This window comes from Xenopus laevis, chromosome 3S, assembly GCF_017654675.1.
Source record: "Xenopus laevis strain J_2021 chromosome 3S, Xenopus_laevis_v10.1, whole genome shotgun sequence".
NCBI classification, from domain to species: domain Eukaryota; kingdom Metazoa; phylum Chordata; class Amphibia; order Anura; family Pipidae; genus Xenopus; species Xenopus laevis.
The window spans coordinates 123,809,020-123,830,478 of NC_054376.1; the positions used below are offsets into that span (position 1 = coordinate 123,809,020).

The following is a 21,459-nucleotide window of genomic DNA, read 5'->3' on the forward strand; positions in this document are numbered from 1 at the left end:
TCTGTATGAGAGATTGGAGAAGATATGGAGTAAGAGGACTGCATTGAAATTAATAAGGAAAGTGTGAATAAAATAGGAATGATGGTTTGGAGAGTGGACTATGAGTATCAGTGAACAGGCAGGAAACGTGTTGGGCCAAATATACTTTCCTTTTTTAATTTAATCTCTATCCCTTCCAGGTACCGTAACTTTTAACTCCGGGAAATGTTGACCGGGTTCACTGACTGTCAGCCCATGAATAATGTAACAAGACAAGCGATAGCTGTAAAAGGACCCAAGAGATTACATTGTATGACACAGTCATTTTGTTATTCCCTCTGCTGCAAGTATGTCTTCTCTATTATCAGCCATTTAAGGCTCAGAGAGGCTCAGTGCAATGGCCGGTACAGAGCTTAGTGCTACATTTCTACAACAGCTTTGGATTTGTCTCCTTTGCTTCGCTGAGCTTCTAATTTCCCTCTGCTGTTTAACCTTGTTAAGGGCTCAAAACCCTGCTGTGACAAAAAATGGGAATAAGAGAGGAACTCGGAACTCTGGGAATTGAATGTTTTAACGCAAAGGCAATATAATCTCAGTCATAAAGCAAGATGGAGATGGAGACGTACTCCATATAACCCCTCCCTATAACTCCTCCTATTGCTCCATATAACCCCTCCCTATAACTCCTCCTATTGCGCCATATAACCCCTCCCTATAACTCCTCCTATTGCGCCATATAACCCTCCCTATAACTCCTCCTATTGCTCCATATAACCCTCCCTATAACTCCTCCTATTGCTCCATATAACCCTCCCTATAACTCCTCCTATTGCTCCATATAACCCCTCCCTATTACTCCTCCTATTGCTCCATATAACCCTCCCTATAACGCCTCCTATTGCTCCATATAACCCTCCCTATAACGCCTCCTATTGCTCCATATAACCCTCCCTATAACTCCTCCTATTGCTCCATATAACCCTCCCTATAACTCCTCCTATTTCTCCATATAACCCCTCCCTATAACTCCTCCTATTGCTCCATATAACCCTCCCTATAACTCCTCCTATTGCTCCATATAACCCTCCCTATAACTCCTCCTATTGCTCCATATAATCCTCCCTATAACTCCTCCTATTGCTCATATAACTCTCCCTATAACTCCTCCCATTGCTCCATATAACCCTCCCTATAACTCCTCCTATTGCTCCATATAACCCTCCCTATAACGCCTCCTATTGCTCCATATAACCCTCCCTATAACTCCTCCCATTGCTCCATATAACCCTCCCTATAACTCCTCCTATTGCTCCATATAACCCTCCCTATAACTCCTCCTATTGCTCCATATAACCCTCCCTATAACTCCTCCTATTGCTCCATATAACCCTCCGTATAACTCCTCCTATTGCTCCATATAACCCTCCCTATAACTCCTCCTATTGCTCCCAAATAAATCCCTTCCATTTAGTGCAATAGGAGTAAAGGGCAACATGGCCTCAGTCACAGAAGGCAGTGGGGCTCAATAACAAAATATTGTGTTTGAAATGGGAAATATCCACAAAAACGAAATGTAGAACAGCCTGTAATATAAGAGAGAACTTAAAGGGGAACTCCTGCTTCCAAATCAAAATCTGATAAAGAGGCTCACATAACAACACAAAAAAACCCTAATATACCCATAACAGTTACCTGTTTCTTTAAAAAGTATAAATAAATGCCATTTTCTATGCTGAAATCCAGCTGTTTAACAGTTCCTCTCTTTCTGCATCATTTGAAATCCTGGCAGGGAAGGAGGGACTAAACACTGTAATTGTAAAAACTTCTCCACAGCTTAAAGACAACATGCAGGAACTACATAACCCACAATGCATTGCACTGTGATGTTCCCTTCCTTATCGAAGTCACATGAGCAGGGAATTGTGGGGTTTGGAGGATGCAGGCTGAGGACAGATGGCTGTAGATACAAAGTAACAGTAGTCAGTCAGCTCAGCAAAGTAGTCAGACAGATCAGCAGGAGAGTAGGGGGCTAGGCTTAGGGAACTGTCAGAAACCATTATAAATCATGAAAAGTAGGCATATTTTTTAATTGATGTATATTGCAAAGTTGCTTGAAATTATGTTTACTTTTCAAAAAGCTTAAATTATGTTTTTGTGGAGTTCCCCTTTAACATGATGCCTTTAATGGTTTTTATAATAAAAGTGCTCAAGAGAAGAAGAAGAGCTTTATGTGGACATTAATGAGACAAGGAGCAACCAAGAGAAACGTCTGATTGATCAAGAAGAAGCACACGGTCACTTAGATGATGTACAGAAATAAATCCCCTAATGAGCCTCAAGATAATGCATTTGTTCAGGAAGGGAATGAGAGCACAGAAGGTAAGTCATAATAGGTAACAAGGCACTCTCATGGCTGTCATTAGGAGGCATTGTACAGAAAGTCTCTTCCATTGAAGATGAAGAGAAATAGATCAGTGAAATCCTTCAGTGTTTCCCATTCTGCTGGACACGGGGGGGATGATTATAGAAAGGGAAAGAAATGAGAGACACCCTGGAAAGTGAAATCACAGAAGAGCTGATGGATTCCCGAGAGCATGGGGAGCTTTTGTCTGTCTCTTCTGAAAGACGGGGCTCCCGAGGGAACAAGGAGAGGGACAGAAGTAGAAAGAGATGATATTCGAGTCACACAGATCTGCTCTCTTACTGTCTTGTGTCTGATATACACACGTATTATTCATTCTGATAGATATATAATCATTCTGACACATATATATACATACATACATACAATATACACACATACAATATATATATACACACACATACAATATACATACCTACAATATATATATATATATATATATATATATATATACACACATACAATATATATATACTGTATACACACATACATACAATATACATACATACAATATATATACACACATACAATATATATACATACACATCTTACTGCAGGAGGCAACATGAGAACATCACAACACACAAGTCCCTCTACAGACCCTTATATTGCATTACTATTCTTATTCTAAAAGGCCATTTTATGTATCAGTGTTGGATCCTTTACCAGGAAACCCGTTATCCAGAAAGCTCTGAATACAGGTAGGCCATCTACCACAGATTCTATTTTAATCCAATAATTACAATTTTTGAAACGGATTCTCTTTTTCTCTGTAATAATAAAACAGTATCTTGTACTTGATCCCAACTGAGATATTATTAATCCTTATTGGAAGCAAAACCAGCCTATTGAGTTCAATGAATTTTTAAATTATTTTTTAGTAAACTTAAAGGAGAAGGAAAACTTAAAGGAGAAGGAAAGCTACCGAGGCATTTTATTGCCAATAGAATAGGCACAATAGTGCAAGCTAGAATGCTATATTTATGCTGTAGAATGTTTTACCATACTTGAGTAAAAAGTTCTAGAAGCTCTCTGTTTGTTTAGGATAGCAGCTGCCATATTAGCTTGGTGTGACATCACTCCCTGCCCGAGTCTCTCCCTGCTCACTCATCGCTGGGCTCAGATTACAGCAGGGAGGGGGGGGGAGTAAGAGGAAAAAACTGAGCATGCCCAAGCCCTAGCCCTGGAGGTTTAAGCTGAAAACAGGAAGTCTGATACAGAAGCCCATGAGTACACAATAGAAGGAAAGAAATGTGCTGTTTCTTTTGACAGAGGACTCAGAGCAGCATTACTTTGAGGGTTTACTGGTGTATTTATATAGACCTTTCTGATAAAACTAACTTAGTTTTAACCTTTCCTTCTCCTTTGAGTTAAGTTTTTTTAGTATGTTATAGACGTCTAAGCAACCTTTCAATTGGCCTTTGTTTTTTCTTTTTTTATATAGGTTTTGAATTATTTGTCTTTTTCTTCTGATTCTTTCTGACTTTCAAATGAGGGTCACTGACCCCATCTAAAAAAACAAATGCTCTGTAAGGCTTAACATACATTGTTATTGCTACTTTTTATTACTCATCTTTCTATTCAGGCCTCTACTATTCATATTCCAGTCTCTTATTCAGATCCGTGAATGGTGGTTAAGGTCATTTGGACCCTAGCAACCCGATTGCTAAAACTGTAAACTGTAGAGGTGCTGAATAAAAAACCACAAATAATAAAAAATGAAAAGCAATTACAAATTGTCTCAGAATATCACTCTCTACAGCATACTAACAGTTAACTCAAAATGTGAACCACCCCTTTAATAGGCTGCAGAGGAAGAGAATGAGCAGAAAATCATCCCGAGACACTTTATGCATCAGTCATTTAACACTGATGGTTGTGTTTAACGGTATAAATCTGCTAATTTCAATAATAATAAAAAAAAAACTAAAGATAAAGCGCATCTATATAAAAGCTAGAGAGAGTTTTCTATCTCTTTGGGGGGTAATGAACTTTAATTCTTCTTTAAAAGGTGAGCCACCCCTTTAAAGTCATGGGATTCTGAAGCTCTGGAAATCTGAACGTGACAATGTTATTTTCAATACTGCAATTTTTATTTCCCTTCATACTAGAATTTTCAAATCATGGTTCAGATTCACACTCTGGTCACTGCCCAAAATCCTCAAAAATTATGGATTTAGTGCATCCCTACCATTTAGATTTTAAAGATGACAAATGTAAGAATTCTTCTCTGCAGTTCGCTCCCTCCTTGCTAGAGAAACTCTACTATAGTTTATATAAACAAGCTGTTGTGTAGCCATGGGACAGCCATTCAATCACAGGATACACAGTAGATAACAGATAAGTACTACTATAGTTTATATAAACAAGCTGCTGTAGCCATGGGGGCAGCCATTCAAGCACAGGATACACAGTAGATAACAGATAAGTACTACTATAGTTTATATAAACAAGCTGCTGTGTAGCCATGGGGGCAGCCATTCAAGCACAGGATACACAGTAGATAACAGATAAGTACTACTATAGTTTATATAAACAAGCTGCTGTGTAGCCATGGGGGCAGCCATTCAAGCACAGGATACACAGTAGATAACAGATAAGTACTACTATAGTTTATATAAAAAAATTGATGTGTAGCAATTGAGGCAGCCATTTAAATAAGAAAAGTGTATCCTGTCCTTGAATGGCTGCCCCCATGGCTACACAGCAGCTTGTTTATATAAACTATAGTAGTACGTATCTGGTATCTACTGTGTATCCTGTGCTTGAATGGCTGCCCCCATGGCTACACAGCAGCTTGTTTATATAAACTATAGTAGTACTTATCTGTTATCTACTGTGTATCCTGTGCTTGAATGGCTGCCCCCATGGCTACACAGCAGCTTGTTTATCAGGGCAGCACAACACTACATTATATTGTCATTCCTTTAAAACACATACATTTTTTGGTGTTTCTGTTCCTTTAATAAGGACATTACAAAAAGCAGAGTCAGTAGTAAGAGAATGTGCAAACCGTGGATAGTCCAGACTAGACGAGAGAGCAAAGTACAAGATATTATGGATAAGGGAAGAAGATGAGGTTAGAACCAGTACAAAGAAAGGTCACATTATTAATGGAGACAATTTGGAAGGTTTTCTCTGAGGTTTCGCTACCTGGAGAGGAGAATTCAGGACAGCAGTCAGAAAGGAAGGTGTTTAAGGATAAATATAGAACAGGCAGATTCTGTGAAGTTGTGGATGATGCTGTAACTCTTCGTTCTGCAGCGGATCATTCTGACTTATTATAAGAATCGGCAGTGTTCCGTGTCCAATTCAGCTGTCAGGAAGGATTTCTGGCTTGAAATGAAGCATTTACCTACCCACAGAGAAGAGCAATACTAGAACAGTCAGTAATATAGTGATAAAAGGGAAACTGGAAAAGTTAGATTGAAAAATAGAACATATGCAAGAATTCAAGCAATTTGGCTTGCTTTACTTACTAGGAAACAAATAGAATCCCTCTTATGAAAAGTACCAGATAATTGGGGTCCATGTTCATGGCAAACTGCTAGATCACAACTATGCCTTTAGGAGGGGGGTCTCCTTTTATATCAGATAATTGTAATATAAAGGAGGCTCGTCACTAATTCTAAAACAATTCTTGGGTCATAAAGCGGATTTAAGCTGCGTCCCCCTGAGAAGAAGTAGGCTCAGAGACATTTATTTTCCCCATTAAATTCCATAAAATCCCTCCCTATAGTTCTAATTGTTCCACACAACATCCCTTTAGAACAGGGTCTCCAAACTTTTTTATTTTTGAGACACATTTAAATGTAAAAAGAGTAGGAGAGCAACAAAAGCATGAAAAAGTCCATGGGGATGTCAAATACCGCAAGAGCTGCGATTTGGTAGCCCATATATGCACTGGTAGCCTACAGGAGGCTCTGTTTGGCAGTACATATGGTTTTTATACAACCAAAACTTGCCTCCAAGCCTGGAATTCAAAAATAAGCATCTGCTTTGAGGCCACTGGGAGCAACATCCAAGGAGTTGGTGAGTAACATGTTGCTCATGAGCTACTGGTTGGGGATCACTGCTTTAGAATATCACCTAAAGCTCCACATAAATCTCAATATAACTCCTCCTATTGCTCCCTATTAACCCTCCCAACTCCTATTGCTCCATATAACCCCTCCCTATAACTCCATATAACACCTCCCTATAACTCCTCCTATTGCTCCATTTAACCCTCCCTATAACTCCTCCTATTGCTCCCTATAACCCCTCCCTATAACTCCTCCTATTGCTCCCTATAACTCCTCCTATTGCTCCCTATAACCCCTCCCTATAACTCCTCTATTGCTCCACATAACCCCACCCTATAACTCCTCCTATTGCTCCACATAACCCTCCCTATAACTCCTCCTATTGCTCCACATGACCTTTCCTATAACTCCTCCTATTGCTCCATATAACCCCTCCCTATAACTCCTCCTATTGCTCCATATAACCCTCCCTATAACTCCTCCTATTGCTCCATATAACCCTCCCTATAACTCCTCCTATTGCTCCATATAACCCTCCCTATAACTCCTCCTATTGCTCCATAAAACCCTCCCTATAACTCCTCCTATTGCTCCATATAACCCTCCCTATAACTCCTCCTATTGCTCCATATAACCCTCCCTATAACTCCTTGTTGCAAGTCAACTGCATATTGTTTCTTAACAAACAATTGTTAAAAACTTGGCCTTTTATTTAAAAGTTTAAAAAAAAAAAATAAGAAGTAATTCATAAAAACGGAACTATGAACACAAGATTTTTGCCAATAAGTTATAAGCCCATTGAGGGCTATTGTGTCTGGCGCAGAGTCTCCGTTCAGTGTGAAGTCTACAATATAAAGAGGCAGATTTCATGTTTTGCTCCTTATTCCTCAGTGGCCAGAGTAAAGTACAGACGTCACTGCAGGGTGATGCCGACTGTCTCCAGAGCAGCCACAGCCCATTGGGGATACTTGTCTTTGCTGCCATACATGGTTTTCATAAAGTCCTGCACAAACTGGGGGAAACGACCCTGCAGGATACTCTCCCTCACAGAGCGCATAAGGTTCAGCTGAAACAAAGACATTGGCTGTCAGTTCAGTGTTAACTACAGAGAATAACACCCCCCCCCCCCCCCAATAGGGCACAGGTCATCTGATTAACTGCTCACCTGATAGGCAATGTTATGTATTGTAATGTGGTGCATAGCAGCAGTGTCACTTTTAAACAAGGCATTGATATAGGACCGGCTGTACCTGCATGTGAGACAAACAGGATAACAATGGGTTAATATAATGTTCTGACAAATGAGCCTGTCACTATCACCCTCAGACTCATGTCCCATAGTTCCCTCCTGTCTGTGTCACTGTATCACCCTGCAGTGGGAGGGACAGACTCATGTCCCATAGTTCCCTCCTGTCTGTGTCACTGTATCACCCTGCAGTGGGAGGGACAACTCATGTCCCATAGTTCCCTCCTGTCTGTGTCACTGTATCACCCTGCAGTGGGAGGGACAGACTCGTGTCCCATAGTTCCCTCCTGTCTGTGTCACTGTATCACCCTGTAGTGGGAGGGACAGACTCGTGTCCCATAGTTCCCTCCTGTCTGTGTCACTGTATCACCCTGCAGTGGGAGGGACAGACTCATGTCCCATAGTTCCCTCCTGTCTGTGTCACTGTATCACCCTGCAGTGGGAGGGACAGGCTCATGTCCCATAGTTCCCTCCTGTCTGTGTCACTGTATCACCCTGCAGTGGGAGGGACAGGCTCATGTCCCATAGTTCCCTCCTGTCTGTGTCACTGTATCACCCTGCAGTGGGAGGGACAGGCTCATGTCCCATAGTTCCCTCCTGTCTGTGTCACTGTATCACCCTGCAGTGGGAGGGACAGACTCGTGTCCCATAGTTCCCTCCTGTCTGTGTCACTGTATCACCCTGTAGTGGGAGGGACAGACTCATGTCCCATAGTTCCCTCCTGTCTGTGTCACTGTATCACCCTGCAGTGGGAGGGACAGGCTCATGTCCCATAGTTCCCTCCTGTCTGTGTCACTGTATCACCCTGCAGTGGGAGGGACAGACTCCATGTCCCATAGCTCCCTCCTGTCTGTGTCACTGTATCACCCTGCAGTGGGAGGGACAGACTCATGTCCTATAGTTCCCTCCTGTCTGTGTCACTGTATCACCCTGCAGTGGGAGGGACAGACTCATGTCCCATAGTTCCCTCCTGTCTGTGTCACTGTATCACCCTGCAGTGGGAGGGACAGACTCATGTCCCATAGTTCCCTCCTGTCTGTGTCACTGTATCACCCTGCAGTGGGAGGGACAGACTCATGTCCCATAGTTCCCTCCTGTCTGTGTCACTGTATCACCCTGCAGTGGGAGGGACAGACTCATGTCCCATAGTTCCCTCCTGTCTGTGTCACTGTATCACCCTGCAGTGGGAGGGACAGACTCATGTCCCATAGTTCCCTCCTGTCTGTGTCACTGTATCACCCTGCAGTGGGAGGGACAGACTCATGTCCCATAGTTCCCTCCTGTCTGTGTCACTGTATCACCCTGCAGTGGGAGGGACAGACTCATGTCCCCTAGTTCCCTCATTGCCTTACCTTTGACAAGTGGGACAATCACAGTTCTTGTCTATGGGCTGGAAATCTTTAGCAAACTGTTTGCTCTTTAGCTGCAGGGAACCCCAGGGAACCAGCGCTGATCCGAACCTCTAAAACAAGAGAAACACATGAGTCGTGCACCCGCAGTGGCCAATTCTCACATTGCTCTCACATGTTTTTTTGGGGGTACAATAACCATAAATTAGACAGAAAATCTTCTTGCAAAAAATCTACAGTCCCTCTAGTTGTTTTGAACTAAAAATCACCAATGTGCCGAAATCTGTTGTGGGATACTGGGACTGCAGGTAACACCAGTAACAAAATCACATCCAAACAACAGCTGAGCTCACCAATTAATTATTTCTGCTTTAATATCCTACAAATTGTACTTGTCTATTTTACATTGGGAGCCGTGCACCTGACAGTATGAGTAATTAAAGGGATGACATTATTGGTGGACATTTCTGCACAGATAGTGCTGTGGTTAAACACTATGGATAACAGAGATGAGATTATTAGGGTCTGTTGGTAGCGCTTCTGCAATGTCAAGCAATACGGAGGCTTTTATTGAAGAATCACACATTCCTTGAAATTCTGGCCTTGCAGTCATTGTGTAATGAGATAATGGGAAAAATGTTTTATTTTCAAAACACAGTTAATAGTGCTGCTCCAGCAGAATTCTGCACTGAAATCAGATTCTCAAAAGAGGAAACAGATTTTTTTTACATTTAATTTTGAAATCTGAAATGGGGCTAGACATATTGTTAGTTTCTCAGCTGCCACCAGTCATGTGACTTGTGCTCTGATAAACTTCAGTCACTCTTTACTGCAAGTTGGAGTGATATCAACCCCTCCCTTTTTCCCCCAGCAGCCCATCAGCAGAACAATGGGAAGGTAAACAGATAGCAGCTCCCTAACACAAGATAACAGCTGCCTGGTAGATCTAAGAGCAACACTCAATAGTAAAATCCAGGTCCCACTGCGACACATTCAGTTACATTAGAGTAGAAGAAACAACAGCCTGCCAGAAAGCAGTTCCATCCTAAAGTGCTGGCTCTTTCTGAAATCACATGACCAGGCAAAATGACCTGAGATGCACCTACACACCAATATTACAACTAAATATACTTGCTGGTTCAGGAATGAAATTTTATATTGTAGAGTTTATTTGAAGTAAACAGTGTAATTTAGAAATAAAAACTACATCATAAAAATTCAACCCTTTAATATAAAAAAAAAAAAAAAAACATATCCCACACACCACGGAGACCACCTGCCCTCCCCCCCCCCGCCGGAAATGCCCCATACTTACCCCTCGGCAGATTCTGGCATCAGAGTTCCACGGAGCCATCTTCTGGACCTTTGACAGTTTTCGCGAGTTTCGGCGCATGCACAGTTGTTGCAAACCAGCAAACTGCTCCAACTGAGCATGCGTGAACATGCCCATCTCCTACTCAGCTTGCCGAAGACCCAGAAGATGGCTGCGTGGAACTCCGATGCCAGAATCTGCGCCGAGGGGTAAGTACGGGGCATTTCTGGTGGGGGGGCAGTTAGGCTGGGGGGTACTGGTATTTTCTTAAAGGGTTGAATTCTCCTTTAAGAACCAAGAACATTTAAAAGGGTTTCCGACTATATGAATGAAGGAACATACAAACTCCCTCTGCTGCATGGCATGAACCATGTAACATGTATACTCTCAAGATCAGGGCCGTATTTATTGCGCGGGCGCCCCTAGGCTGGCCGGTCCTAGCACCCACCCCCAAGGAATCTGGTAACAGATCCCATACCTATACTTGATCCCAAACAAGATATATCCTTATTTAAAGCAAAATAATCCACCTGGGTTTAACTATTTAAATATTTTTTAGCAGACATACAATGAAGATCCAAATGACAGAAATATCCCTTATCCAGAAAACCCAAGGACTCAAGCATTCCGGATAACAGATCCCGTATCCTTATTATACACAAACTTGTCCCTGAGATCCCATAATGGAAACACCTTCAAATTACCAACCCTACTCCTATATACCTGCGATTGATTAAGGGATACACCACCATTACCCCAGTTTGGGGAGCTGTTATACTGCAGCAAACAAGTCCCCCCCCCCCCCCCGGTGCAAACTCCCTAACACATCTATCGGACCAGTTGTTTATTTGGAGAAAAAAAATAATCAATAAAGCAGAGAAATGAAAGTGAAGCCGTGCATCATGTACAGCATTATGGGCAACCCCTCTGCACAGTGTGGGACCAGCACAAAATAAATGATTTAGCAGGAGAATAAATCCGTAAATCAGTGTGAGAGCTAAAGTGTGAGGGAGTTAATCATCCCATGGAGCGCCATGGCCCAGCAAACACATAATAAAGCTTAGTTCATCGCATTTGTTCTTTTTCCTACAAACCCTCTGAACTGATGGCAATCACGTTCTTCTAACCAGAATTCTAATCCTGCAGCACTGACACCCAATTAAAGGCAGAACATATTTACAGATTCTGTTCAGCTCCAGGGACAATTTATTACTAGGGATATAAACAGGTATCTGCTCTAGTCCCCCATTATCCATCTGTGAAATATTATTACAAGTCCCATCCTGCTTCCCCTCCAGCTGCAAATTCACACATTGAACACCTTATTACACACACTTCATCTCACATTGGGGCCTTCCTCCTTCTACTTTGTACCAGGTCTCCTCCAGCCCTGATCAGCATTAGTATGAGCTGTGCTTCAACCCATTCTGGGTGTCCTTAGAATTTAGTTTCCCTTTAACTGGATACATGTAGGATACATGAATAAGGAGTCACCTTTGCCGTAACTTTTTATTATGTAGAGAGGGCAAATAGTACATTTTTAATATTTTTTTTTTATTATTATTTAGTTGGAGGCGCAGCAGTATTCCAGTTTGAAATTACAGCAGCTATGCAGTTGCTAGGGTCGAATTTACCGTAGCAACCTGGCAGCGACTTGAATGGAAGGATTATGAATAGTAGGGGGCAGTGGTCAGTGACCCCCAATTAAGAGCTTGAAAAAGAAGAAGGCAGCAAATAACCCAGAAACTATAAAAAAAAAAAAAAATGAAAAGTTGCTGATAATAGGCCATTTTATAACATACTAAACAGTTATCTACCCCTTTCATCAGTTGTGTGAAACAATATGCATTTAGGGAGAAAAGCCACCAATATTGCCTATAGTCTGTTCAGAGTTAAGCTTTATCGGTATTGGAATTCTCACGCACCAAGGAACAGCCCCTCAATTTGCTCATATCTTGTACATAGAAATTTCATGGGACTGAAGCACCCTATATGCTAACCACCATTTAGTACACAAAGCCCTGTAAACCTGCTCACAGCCTCCACAGAAGAAACAACATAAAACTAGGTCTTGAACTTTGCACAGTTCAGCAGGAACAGCCCTTAAGTGTGCTCTTTTGTGTATATTTTCTTTGTTCCAAAACATGACACAGAAAATTGTGCACATTCGTATAAATATGACCCCCAAATATGGTCTCCAGTGGGTACAAATGAGTAGAATACAGAATTGTTATTATTAGACAGCTACGGCAGCATAAACAGACCAGGAGTTTGTACTACAGGTAATCAGGACAAGTGATCTGCAGAATCAAACAGCAAGACCCTAGAGGTCACAGAGAGCCGAGGGGGGTCACAGAGAGAGCCGAGGGGTCAGCAAGAGAGCTGAGGGGTACAGAAGCCGTGTGAAAGCAAAAACTTGTGATGGGCTGTAACTCTTTCAGATCTCAGCCAGCTCATCAAACTCGTGCCACTGCACATGCTCTAGGCAGGCACATCTCCGATTAGCACCTGTGTGTGCGCAACTGGTGTAGTATAAATCTTCACCACAGCAGGCACGTCTTCCTTCAAAATGTAGCCCTACGAATGAACTATATAATTTCTATTGAAAGCTTTCTTTGCTCCTTACTTGCTCTTTAAGGCCTATTTTGAAAAATAAATAATTAAATGCTAAAATGGAACACGTAACATGCCAAGGATAAGAACACATTGTTGCACCCTTAAGATGAAGCATTCTTGGAGGCTAAAGCTAACAATATGGTTAAGGAGAAACTTACAGCTGTCCTTGTTGGGAAAACGCAGTCGAACATATCACAGCCCAGAGCTACACATACCACAAGGTCAGTAGCGTACCTGCAGATGAAACACAGTCAGGGGCTGAAAATCCACTAACAAAAAGGATCTTAGACGAGTACCACCTGCAACAAATCCCATATACTGAGGTTTAAGTGGGAGGGTTCTGAAAAAAGTAACATACTACATCACATCTACATCATACCTACAAGTGTTTTCTACTATGTTACCAAGTATGTTACATTAATTCGAGATGATTTACCCCACTCCCATAAGGTAACGAGGTTTGTCCCGAGGCAAATGGTCAGTGCTGAGGGTCACCATCCTCCAGAAGTGATCTTTCTCTTCTCCTCCGCTCAGGCCACCAATAGCAAAGCCAGGGACATCCCGTTTAGTCATCTCTGCAACAAGAGAATTAAAAAGAAACTGGAATTGGAGAAGCATTGTGCAATCTTGCTGGATCTGCCATATGGATAAGGACCTGTCGTATTTTTATGTGCCAGAGGAGAAGCCGTTAAAGGAACAGTAACACCACAAAATAAAAGTGGTTAAAAGAATTGACAATATAATGTAGTGTTGCCCTGCACTGGTAAAACTGGTGTGTTTGTTTCAGAAACACTACTATAGTTTATATAAACAAGCTGCTGTGTAGCCATGGGGGCAGCCATTCAAGCACAGGATACACAGTAGATAACAGATAAGTACTACTATAGTTTATATAAACAAGCTGTTGAAATGTAGAAATGGCAGAAGTTTAAAAATCAAATAAATGCTATATGGCACAGGTTAAATAGTGGGTAACAGATAACACCGTTATGTTCTACAGAGCTTATCTGTCGTGTAACCCGAGCCTTTTCTACTTTGAATGGCTGCCCCCGTGGCTACACAGCAGCTTGTTTATATAAACTATAGTAGTACTTATCTGTTATCTACTGTGTATCCTGTGCTTGAATGGCTGCCCCCATGGCTACACAGCAGCTTGTTTATATAAACTATAGTAGTGTTTCTGAAACAAACAAGCTGCTGTGTAGCCATGGGGGCAGCCATTCAAGCACAGGATACACAGTAGATAACAGATAAGTACTACTATAGTTTATATAAACAAGCTGTTGAAATGTAGAAATGGCAGAAGTTTAAAAATCAAATAAATGCTATATGGCACAGGTTAAATAGTGGGTAACAGATAACACCGTTATGTTCTACAGAGCTTATCTGTCGTGTAACCCGAGCCTTTTCTACTTTGAATGGCTGCCCCCGTGGCTACACAGCAGCTTGTTTATATAAACTATAGTAGTACTTATCTGTTATCTACTGTGTATCCTGTGCTTGAATGGCTGCCCCCATGGCTACACAGCAGCTTGTTTATATAAACTATAGTAGTACTCATCTGTTATCTACTGTGTATCCTGTGCTTGAATGGCTGCCCCCATAGCTACACAGCAGCTTGTTTATATAAACTATAGTAGTACTTATCTGTTATCTACTGTGTATCCTGTGCTTGAATGGCTGCCCCCATGGCTACACAGCAGTTTGTTTATATAAACTATAGTAGTGTTACTGAAGCAAACACACAGCAGTTTTACAAACGCAGGGAAACACTGCATTATACTTTAATACTTTGAAACACTTACAGTGTTTGATGTTACTGTTCCTTTAAATTGCAAAGTTGAAGGATAAAAGTAAAGAAATTACTAATTTAATATACAAATACAATGGCCTCTAAAAAGCCATAAGTAGAAGAACCGATAACGGTAGAAAGGGATCACATTCTCCATGAGTCATGGCTGTGGCTGCTGTATAGGGGTTTGGCCTCTGGTACCCGACATCAGCCAAATAAAGCCCCTCCCCCACCGTTAAGTACATACCCTGCAAACATTGCTTGCGCAGTTCAGCATCCAGACCACCTTGGATTATGGCAAACAGATTCTGCCGATCGGGGTTACCGTTGGCCGCAATACATCGATCCAACCAGCGGATAGACCTGAACACAAGGAACGGAGGATCAAAAAAAAAAAAGAAAAAAAAAAAGAAAAGAAGAACTTAAAGGGGTGGTGGTGCTAATTCTAAGCAACTTTGCAACTGGCCTTCATTTTGTTCTTGCTTATAGTTTAAAAAAAAAAAAAAAAAAAATTGTCTTCTTTTGATTCTTCCCAGCTCTCAAATGAGGTCACAGACCCCATCTAAAAAAAAAAATGCTCTGTATAGCTACAAATGTATTGTTTTTGCGACTTTATTACTCATCTTTCTATTCCAGCCTTCTCCTTTTCATAATTCACTCTCTCATTGAAATCAATGCATGGTTGCTGGGGTAATCTGGACACCTAGCAACCAGATTGCCGAGATTGCAAACTGGAGCATTCAATAACTCAAAAACCACAAATAATTAAACATGAAAACAAATTGCAAATGGTCTCAGAATCTCGATCTATTGGTCATTCTATAAGTTCATTTAAAGGTAAACAACCCCTTTAAATGCAGGCCTTACCTGTGCATGGCTTCCTCCACACGGGGGCCTGAGATTGTGCTGCTCACTACATCATCTAGTTGCATCATGATATCAGAGCCTGTGTGGGGATGAAGACAGACTGTTTAAATTGAGGAAGGGAATCAGGAGGCATGAGAAGCCCTGATCTTGGCCACCAATAGAGCTCTGGATATTGTACAACTGGCTAAGTACAGGGTAAGAGAAGGAACCCTGGACATAGAGACAAGAAAAGGGATTGAACTGCAATTCCCAACTGGGCCCAGAACACGGATATATAGATACTACTGCATGAGCTACTGTAAATGCCCAGTTTGGGGGGACACTTTACAGCAGATAATGTGAATTACCCAATGCATTTTGGATTTCAATGGATTTCTCTGGGGTGAGCAGGATCTCTTTCCCATCGTAGGGAGATCTGAATTGCACCCCTTCTTCCGTCACCTTTGACAGCTCCACCAGGGAAACCATCTGAAACCCACCGCTGTCCTGAAATAAGAGAAAGAGCAGAATCAACCCAAATTCACCCGGATCCTGTCCAACCCACACTGCATTACCCAGTTACTACATCAAGCAGTAACCCTGCACTGTCCAGGCCTGTCTCTTGCTAAAAAGTAAATGGATTGTTCCACTGGAATTATGGAGTGTGGATTTATGAATGCATTATGGTATCTTTGTGAATAATCTACAAAAAAATGCCATGCACCATTATCATATACCAATTCCACCAGTGCATAAGATCTAACCATCTAGTCATGCCTGCTACTGGCTTCTTGCATGAGCTATAACAAAACAGGGGGTCTATGGGGAATAAGGGTTTTGTTTGTAGACAGTCCACTAAGGGAAGACCTATGTGTTGATTTATTTATACCACCTCCTGCACTTGTCCAACAATGACAATGAACCCATGCATTCTGCGCAGTCTAAATCTGACCTGCTGGGCTGTTAAAAAGCCTCCCACATATCAATGAAGCACAGCTATGCCCAATCATTACCAGTTTTATATATTTTCCCATTCTCTATTACCCTTTTGTACTTACAGTAAGAAGGTTTCTGTCCCAGTTCATAAAACCGTGGAGGCCACTTGCCTTCTTCATGATCTCAGGACCCTAAGGAGGGTAAAAAAAAGGCTGTTACTTGACTGCAAATCATGCCCCCTGACTGCTCATTTCATGGATTCCCTCAAGCCCCCTAGTAGTGCCCAGGACTGTCCTTAAAGGAAAACTATACCTCCAAAATGAATACTTAAGCAAAAGATTGTTTATATCATATTAAGTGACATATTAAAGAATCTTACCAAACTGGAATATATATTTAAGTAAATATTGCCCTTTCTTGCATTGAGCAACCATTTTGTGATGGTCTGTGTGCTGCCTCAGAGATCACCTGACCAGAAATACTACAGCTCTAAATGTAACAGGAAGAGATCACCTGACCAGAAATACTGCAGCTCTTAACTGGAACAGGAAATTGTGTGGAAGCATACGGCAGAACTCTGTCTGTTAATTGGCTCATGTGACTTAAGAAGTATAGTTTGCTTGGTTTGTTTGTGTGCACCGTGAATCGTACATCCCAGGGGGCGGACCTTATTTTTTAAAATGGCAGTTTTCTATTTAGGATTACCCAATGGCACATACTACTAGAAAAGTATATTATTATGAAAATGGTTTATTTACATGAAGCAGGGTTTTACATATGAGCTGTTTTATGCAATATCTTTTTATAGAGACCTACATTGTTTGGGGCTATAGTTGTTCCTTCATGCTGCAAAACTCCCTTTAGTCACATAAATGCTCCCCACGCTTGGAAAATGTTCTCTCAGACTAAACCCATACATAGTAAAGGGAAAACTAAAAGAAAATTAAAATAGTGATCTCTGGTTAATTCCCAGAAAAAGTAGAGTGGGAGAATCATGAATTTTTTTGGGTAGTGAAGGTCACATGGGTGCGTGATGGCGGCACACCCCTCTCTTTGCCTTGATTTTTATTGGCCACGTGATCGCTATAACAGAAACTTGCAATAAATATACAGTTGTGTTGAGAACAATAGCAGTGTGTTTAAAAAAGTGAATAAACTCAGGATCCTTACAATAGCTTTTATTTCTATACACACCCATGCAGTGGGAACACTGAGCATTTTATTCTAAATCAAAAGATAAAGAAAAATGTATCAAATTTATATTTTTCCTTTACAGAAAGTCAAGAAAAGGGAATATTAGGCTGTTCCAAAAAATAGCAGTCCCTGAATTCTTTTTCACAAACTGAAACATTCACTGTATAAACTGAAACAAGTCTTGAGATTTTGCTTTTCCTTGGAATGACAACTAATATTGAGTTGTATAACCAGTGTTTCTGAGAACTGCTGCACATCTGTGTTTCATGGACATAAACTCATTTAAAATCTCAGCTGTCAATCAAATGTTGCCTGCCCCTCCTCTATGCCTTAGGGCTTAGGCAGACAATTACTTTCACTTTCCATTCAGCACTTCCTAGATGTCACTGCTCTCCCCACAGTTCTCTTTACTGTATAATTGTGTAGCCAGGACATGGGGATGGACATCAGGTCCCCCATTCTGGTGCACAAACAAGATTCTGAGATGATGCAAGACTTGTCTTAATAACAGTGTCCACAAAATGGCTCCTGCCTGCTTGTTATAATTATGAATTCCCAGACTGAAGGAAACAAGATTCAAATAATTGATATAGTGTAATTAAAGTTTATTTTGCTTGCCTAATATGATGAAATAGGATTTTGAATAATTTTTTTTTTTGGGTGACGGGTCCCCTTTAAATAAGGGCCAAAATTGGCTCCTGTTTTTTCACAGAATGAAGAGCTCACTAATTGAACTCCGCACTGCTATTATTTAGAACAAGCTATTATTATGTAGAACACTGCTATTATTTGGAACAAGCCTTACGTAATGATTAAATGACACACAGAGTCAGCATCATATCATGACAGTTGGGTCTGTTGGTTTCTATTAATCTACTTCACCTACTAATAAATTATTTGACATATAGAAATATAATTTCTACCAAAACAGGGATTGATCAGGTAAGTGATGTCAGACGGCTGCTATTATATTATTTCTTTATTATTATGCTGAACACTCCAGCTCTATGCAGGTATCTGTTCATATGAATGGCACTGCAGTTTAGGCCCAGGCTAGTGCGTATCCTGTGGAAGATTTAAAGGGGAGGTTCACCTTTAAGTTAATTTTTGGTCTGTGATAGAATGGCTAGTTCTAAGCAACTTTTCAATTGGTCATTTCTTTTATTTGCCTCCTTCCTCCAAGGCCTCTCCTATTCATATTCCAGTCTCTTATTTAAATCATTGCATGGTTGGTAGGGGAATTTGGATCCTAGCAACCAGACTGCAGAAATTACAAACTGGAGAGCTGCTGAATAAAAAGCTAAATAACTCAAAAACGACAAATAAAAAGCAAATACAAACGATCTCCGAATATCACTCTCTACATCATACTTAATTTAAAGGTGAACAACCCCTTGAAAGCGAGCAGCCCCTTTTGCTGATAATGGTATAAAAGAGTGGCACGTGTTGAGTGTGGGGCTAATAACACATATAGACAGAGCTGCCATGTCACGTGTCGCGCTTCCTCTCACCGGCCTCATCCCGAGGTGATACGTGTTCCCCAGGCAGATCTCACAGCCCAGATTCCGCAGCTGATCCGCCGTCACCCCTTTCATGGTTCCCTGCGTCCCGACGGGCATGAACACGGGAGTCTTCACTGGGCCATGGGGCATCTGTAACTCACACGCCCGCGCCTTGGTCACCGGGCATTCCGCTAACACCCGGTGTACTAGAGCGTGGCTCTTGGTCGCCGCCATCTTGCTCTGAAACGCGGAAGCAGCGCCTTGCGTTCCAGCGCCATAGCAACGCTTTATTGGGTTTTTTTTTCGCCTCTAACTTTATTTAAACCTTTTATTAAATCGCGAACACAAACCGGGCAACCTGTTGACTTAAACGGTTAAGTCGCTGTCCCTTCAGAAATCGAGTTATACATAAAAGAAATGGTGTGCGTGTCCCAGTTAACTGAGCCATTACATAATAAAAACGCCACAATTAAAATTACCTCAGAGAATGTTGGGGTTTTTTTGGGTAGAGGAGGAGGTGGGGCTTATGGAAATAATAGTAAAGGTGGCCATAGACGCAAAGATCCGCTCGTTTGGCGACATCGCCAAACGAGCCATTCTTTCTCCGATATGCCACTAACGGTCATGGCTATATCGGGGGTAATCTGAACGCTCGGCTTTAAGGCCGAATGATCGGATTATTTTGAGAGCGCAATGGCTCCGGCGGGACGGTCGGGAGAAAATCAAACCTATCCGATCGACTAAACGACCGATCTCCGCCACACTCTCTACACACGGTCAGAAAATCGTACAAATCCTCGATTCGTACAATAGGATCTTTGCGTCTATGGCCACCTTAAGGCCTGTGGGTAGGTGTTTAGGGTTGTCACCTTATCTGGAAACCGTCGGCTTTCTTACATTTTATCTATCTTCCTCAGAGCTGTCAGATAATTAAAAAGTATTGTAAGGGATTAGCTGCCTTGTGATGTCGGTGGAAATTAAGCTGGCCATAGATGTAAAGATTTTTAAAAGATCCAATCGTTATTGTGAGACCACGATTATCTCTAAATGATCGTTTAAATGTACGATGTGTCCCTCAACTAAAAAGACCATTTCAGGCGATATTGCCAGCAAAACTGAAGAGTAGCTGCCTGCTTGGCCCTGCAAACATAGATAGATTGCACTGGGGCAGATAAAGATTTTTAAACCTGGGTGATCAATTTTCTGACAGTCGGCTGAAAAATCACAAGATGTACGATCGTTCGAATCCCACTAACCGCGCGATAATTTGACGTATTGGTAGGACTGCACTGAAATCGGTCATTCACCAAAGAAGAATCCTCGCGTCTATGGGGACCTTTACAACACACACACACCAGGGGTGTAAGAGGAAGCAGATTTTTGCCCCCAAATTGTCTGAAATTGAGGAAAGTCACCAGAACCCGCGAGAATGCTTAAGAGTGATGGGAGACTGGGGGTACAGAGCCCAAAATCTGGTAACTCCTGTCCTCTACACAAGTCAGTCCCATTGCATGCTGGGTATTGTAGTCTTACTTTAAACTTGACAGTTGGCAAATTGTTAAACAAAAACTACATTACCCAACATGCATTAGGAGAATCAGGATTGGCACGTTAGGGCAAGAAAAAAACTTTGGCTGGTTTCCAAAGTACAAACCAGCCAAAGGCCCAAAAAGAAGCCCAAATCCATACCTTGGCTAGTTTGTACTTTCAAAACCTGCATAGGCTTTAAATTAGTAGCCCAATTTGGCTGGAAAACCCCCAACCTGGGGGAAAAAAACCGGCCTTCCTCTATATATATATATATATATATATATATATATATATATATATATATATATATATATATACACAAACAAGGTAAAGTTGTGCTCACCACTAGTTTTTAAAACCATTAGGCGGGGGTGCAGCGATATATATATATATATATATTTTTTTTCACTATTAATAACATTGGGATCAACCATAGTTTTTACTGACCAGGCCGGTAAAAAACTGGCCAGGTGGCAACCCTAATAGGTGCCCTAATTCATATACGATTTCAATAAATATTGATAAACCAGGTCAACCTCGCCCAAAATCTGTAACTCCTGACTACTAAAGTCAGTTCCATTGCATGCTGGGTATTGTAGTCTTACATTAAACTTGGCCGTCGGCAAATTGTTAAAGGAGACATACAGGATAAATGAAAAACACCTTAATTTTGTAGGCAATTATTAATAATATATGGTGTTGCATATACA

At 41.4% G+C, this 21,459-nt stretch overlaps 1 protein-coding gene across 1 annotated transcript; it reads right to left on the reverse strand.

Moving 5' to 3' along the window:
* Nucleotides 1–7,115: 7,115 nt before the first annotated feature.
* Nucleotides 7,116–19,470, reverse strand: qtrt1.S (queuine tRNA-ribosyltransferase 1 S homeolog). Its single transcript, NM_001096060.1, is given in 10 exon segments — nt 7,116–7,492; nt 7,592–7,676; nt 9,025–9,134; nt 13,108–13,183; nt 13,386–13,524; nt 14,989–15,104; nt 15,609–15,687; nt 15,956–16,094; nt 16,646–16,714; nt 19,229–19,470. Coding segments are annotated over 10 exon segments (1,191 nt in total). The 5' UTR covers nt 19,454–19,470; the 3' UTR covers nt 7,116–7,339.
* Nucleotides 19,471–21,459: the final 1,989 nt, after the last annotated feature.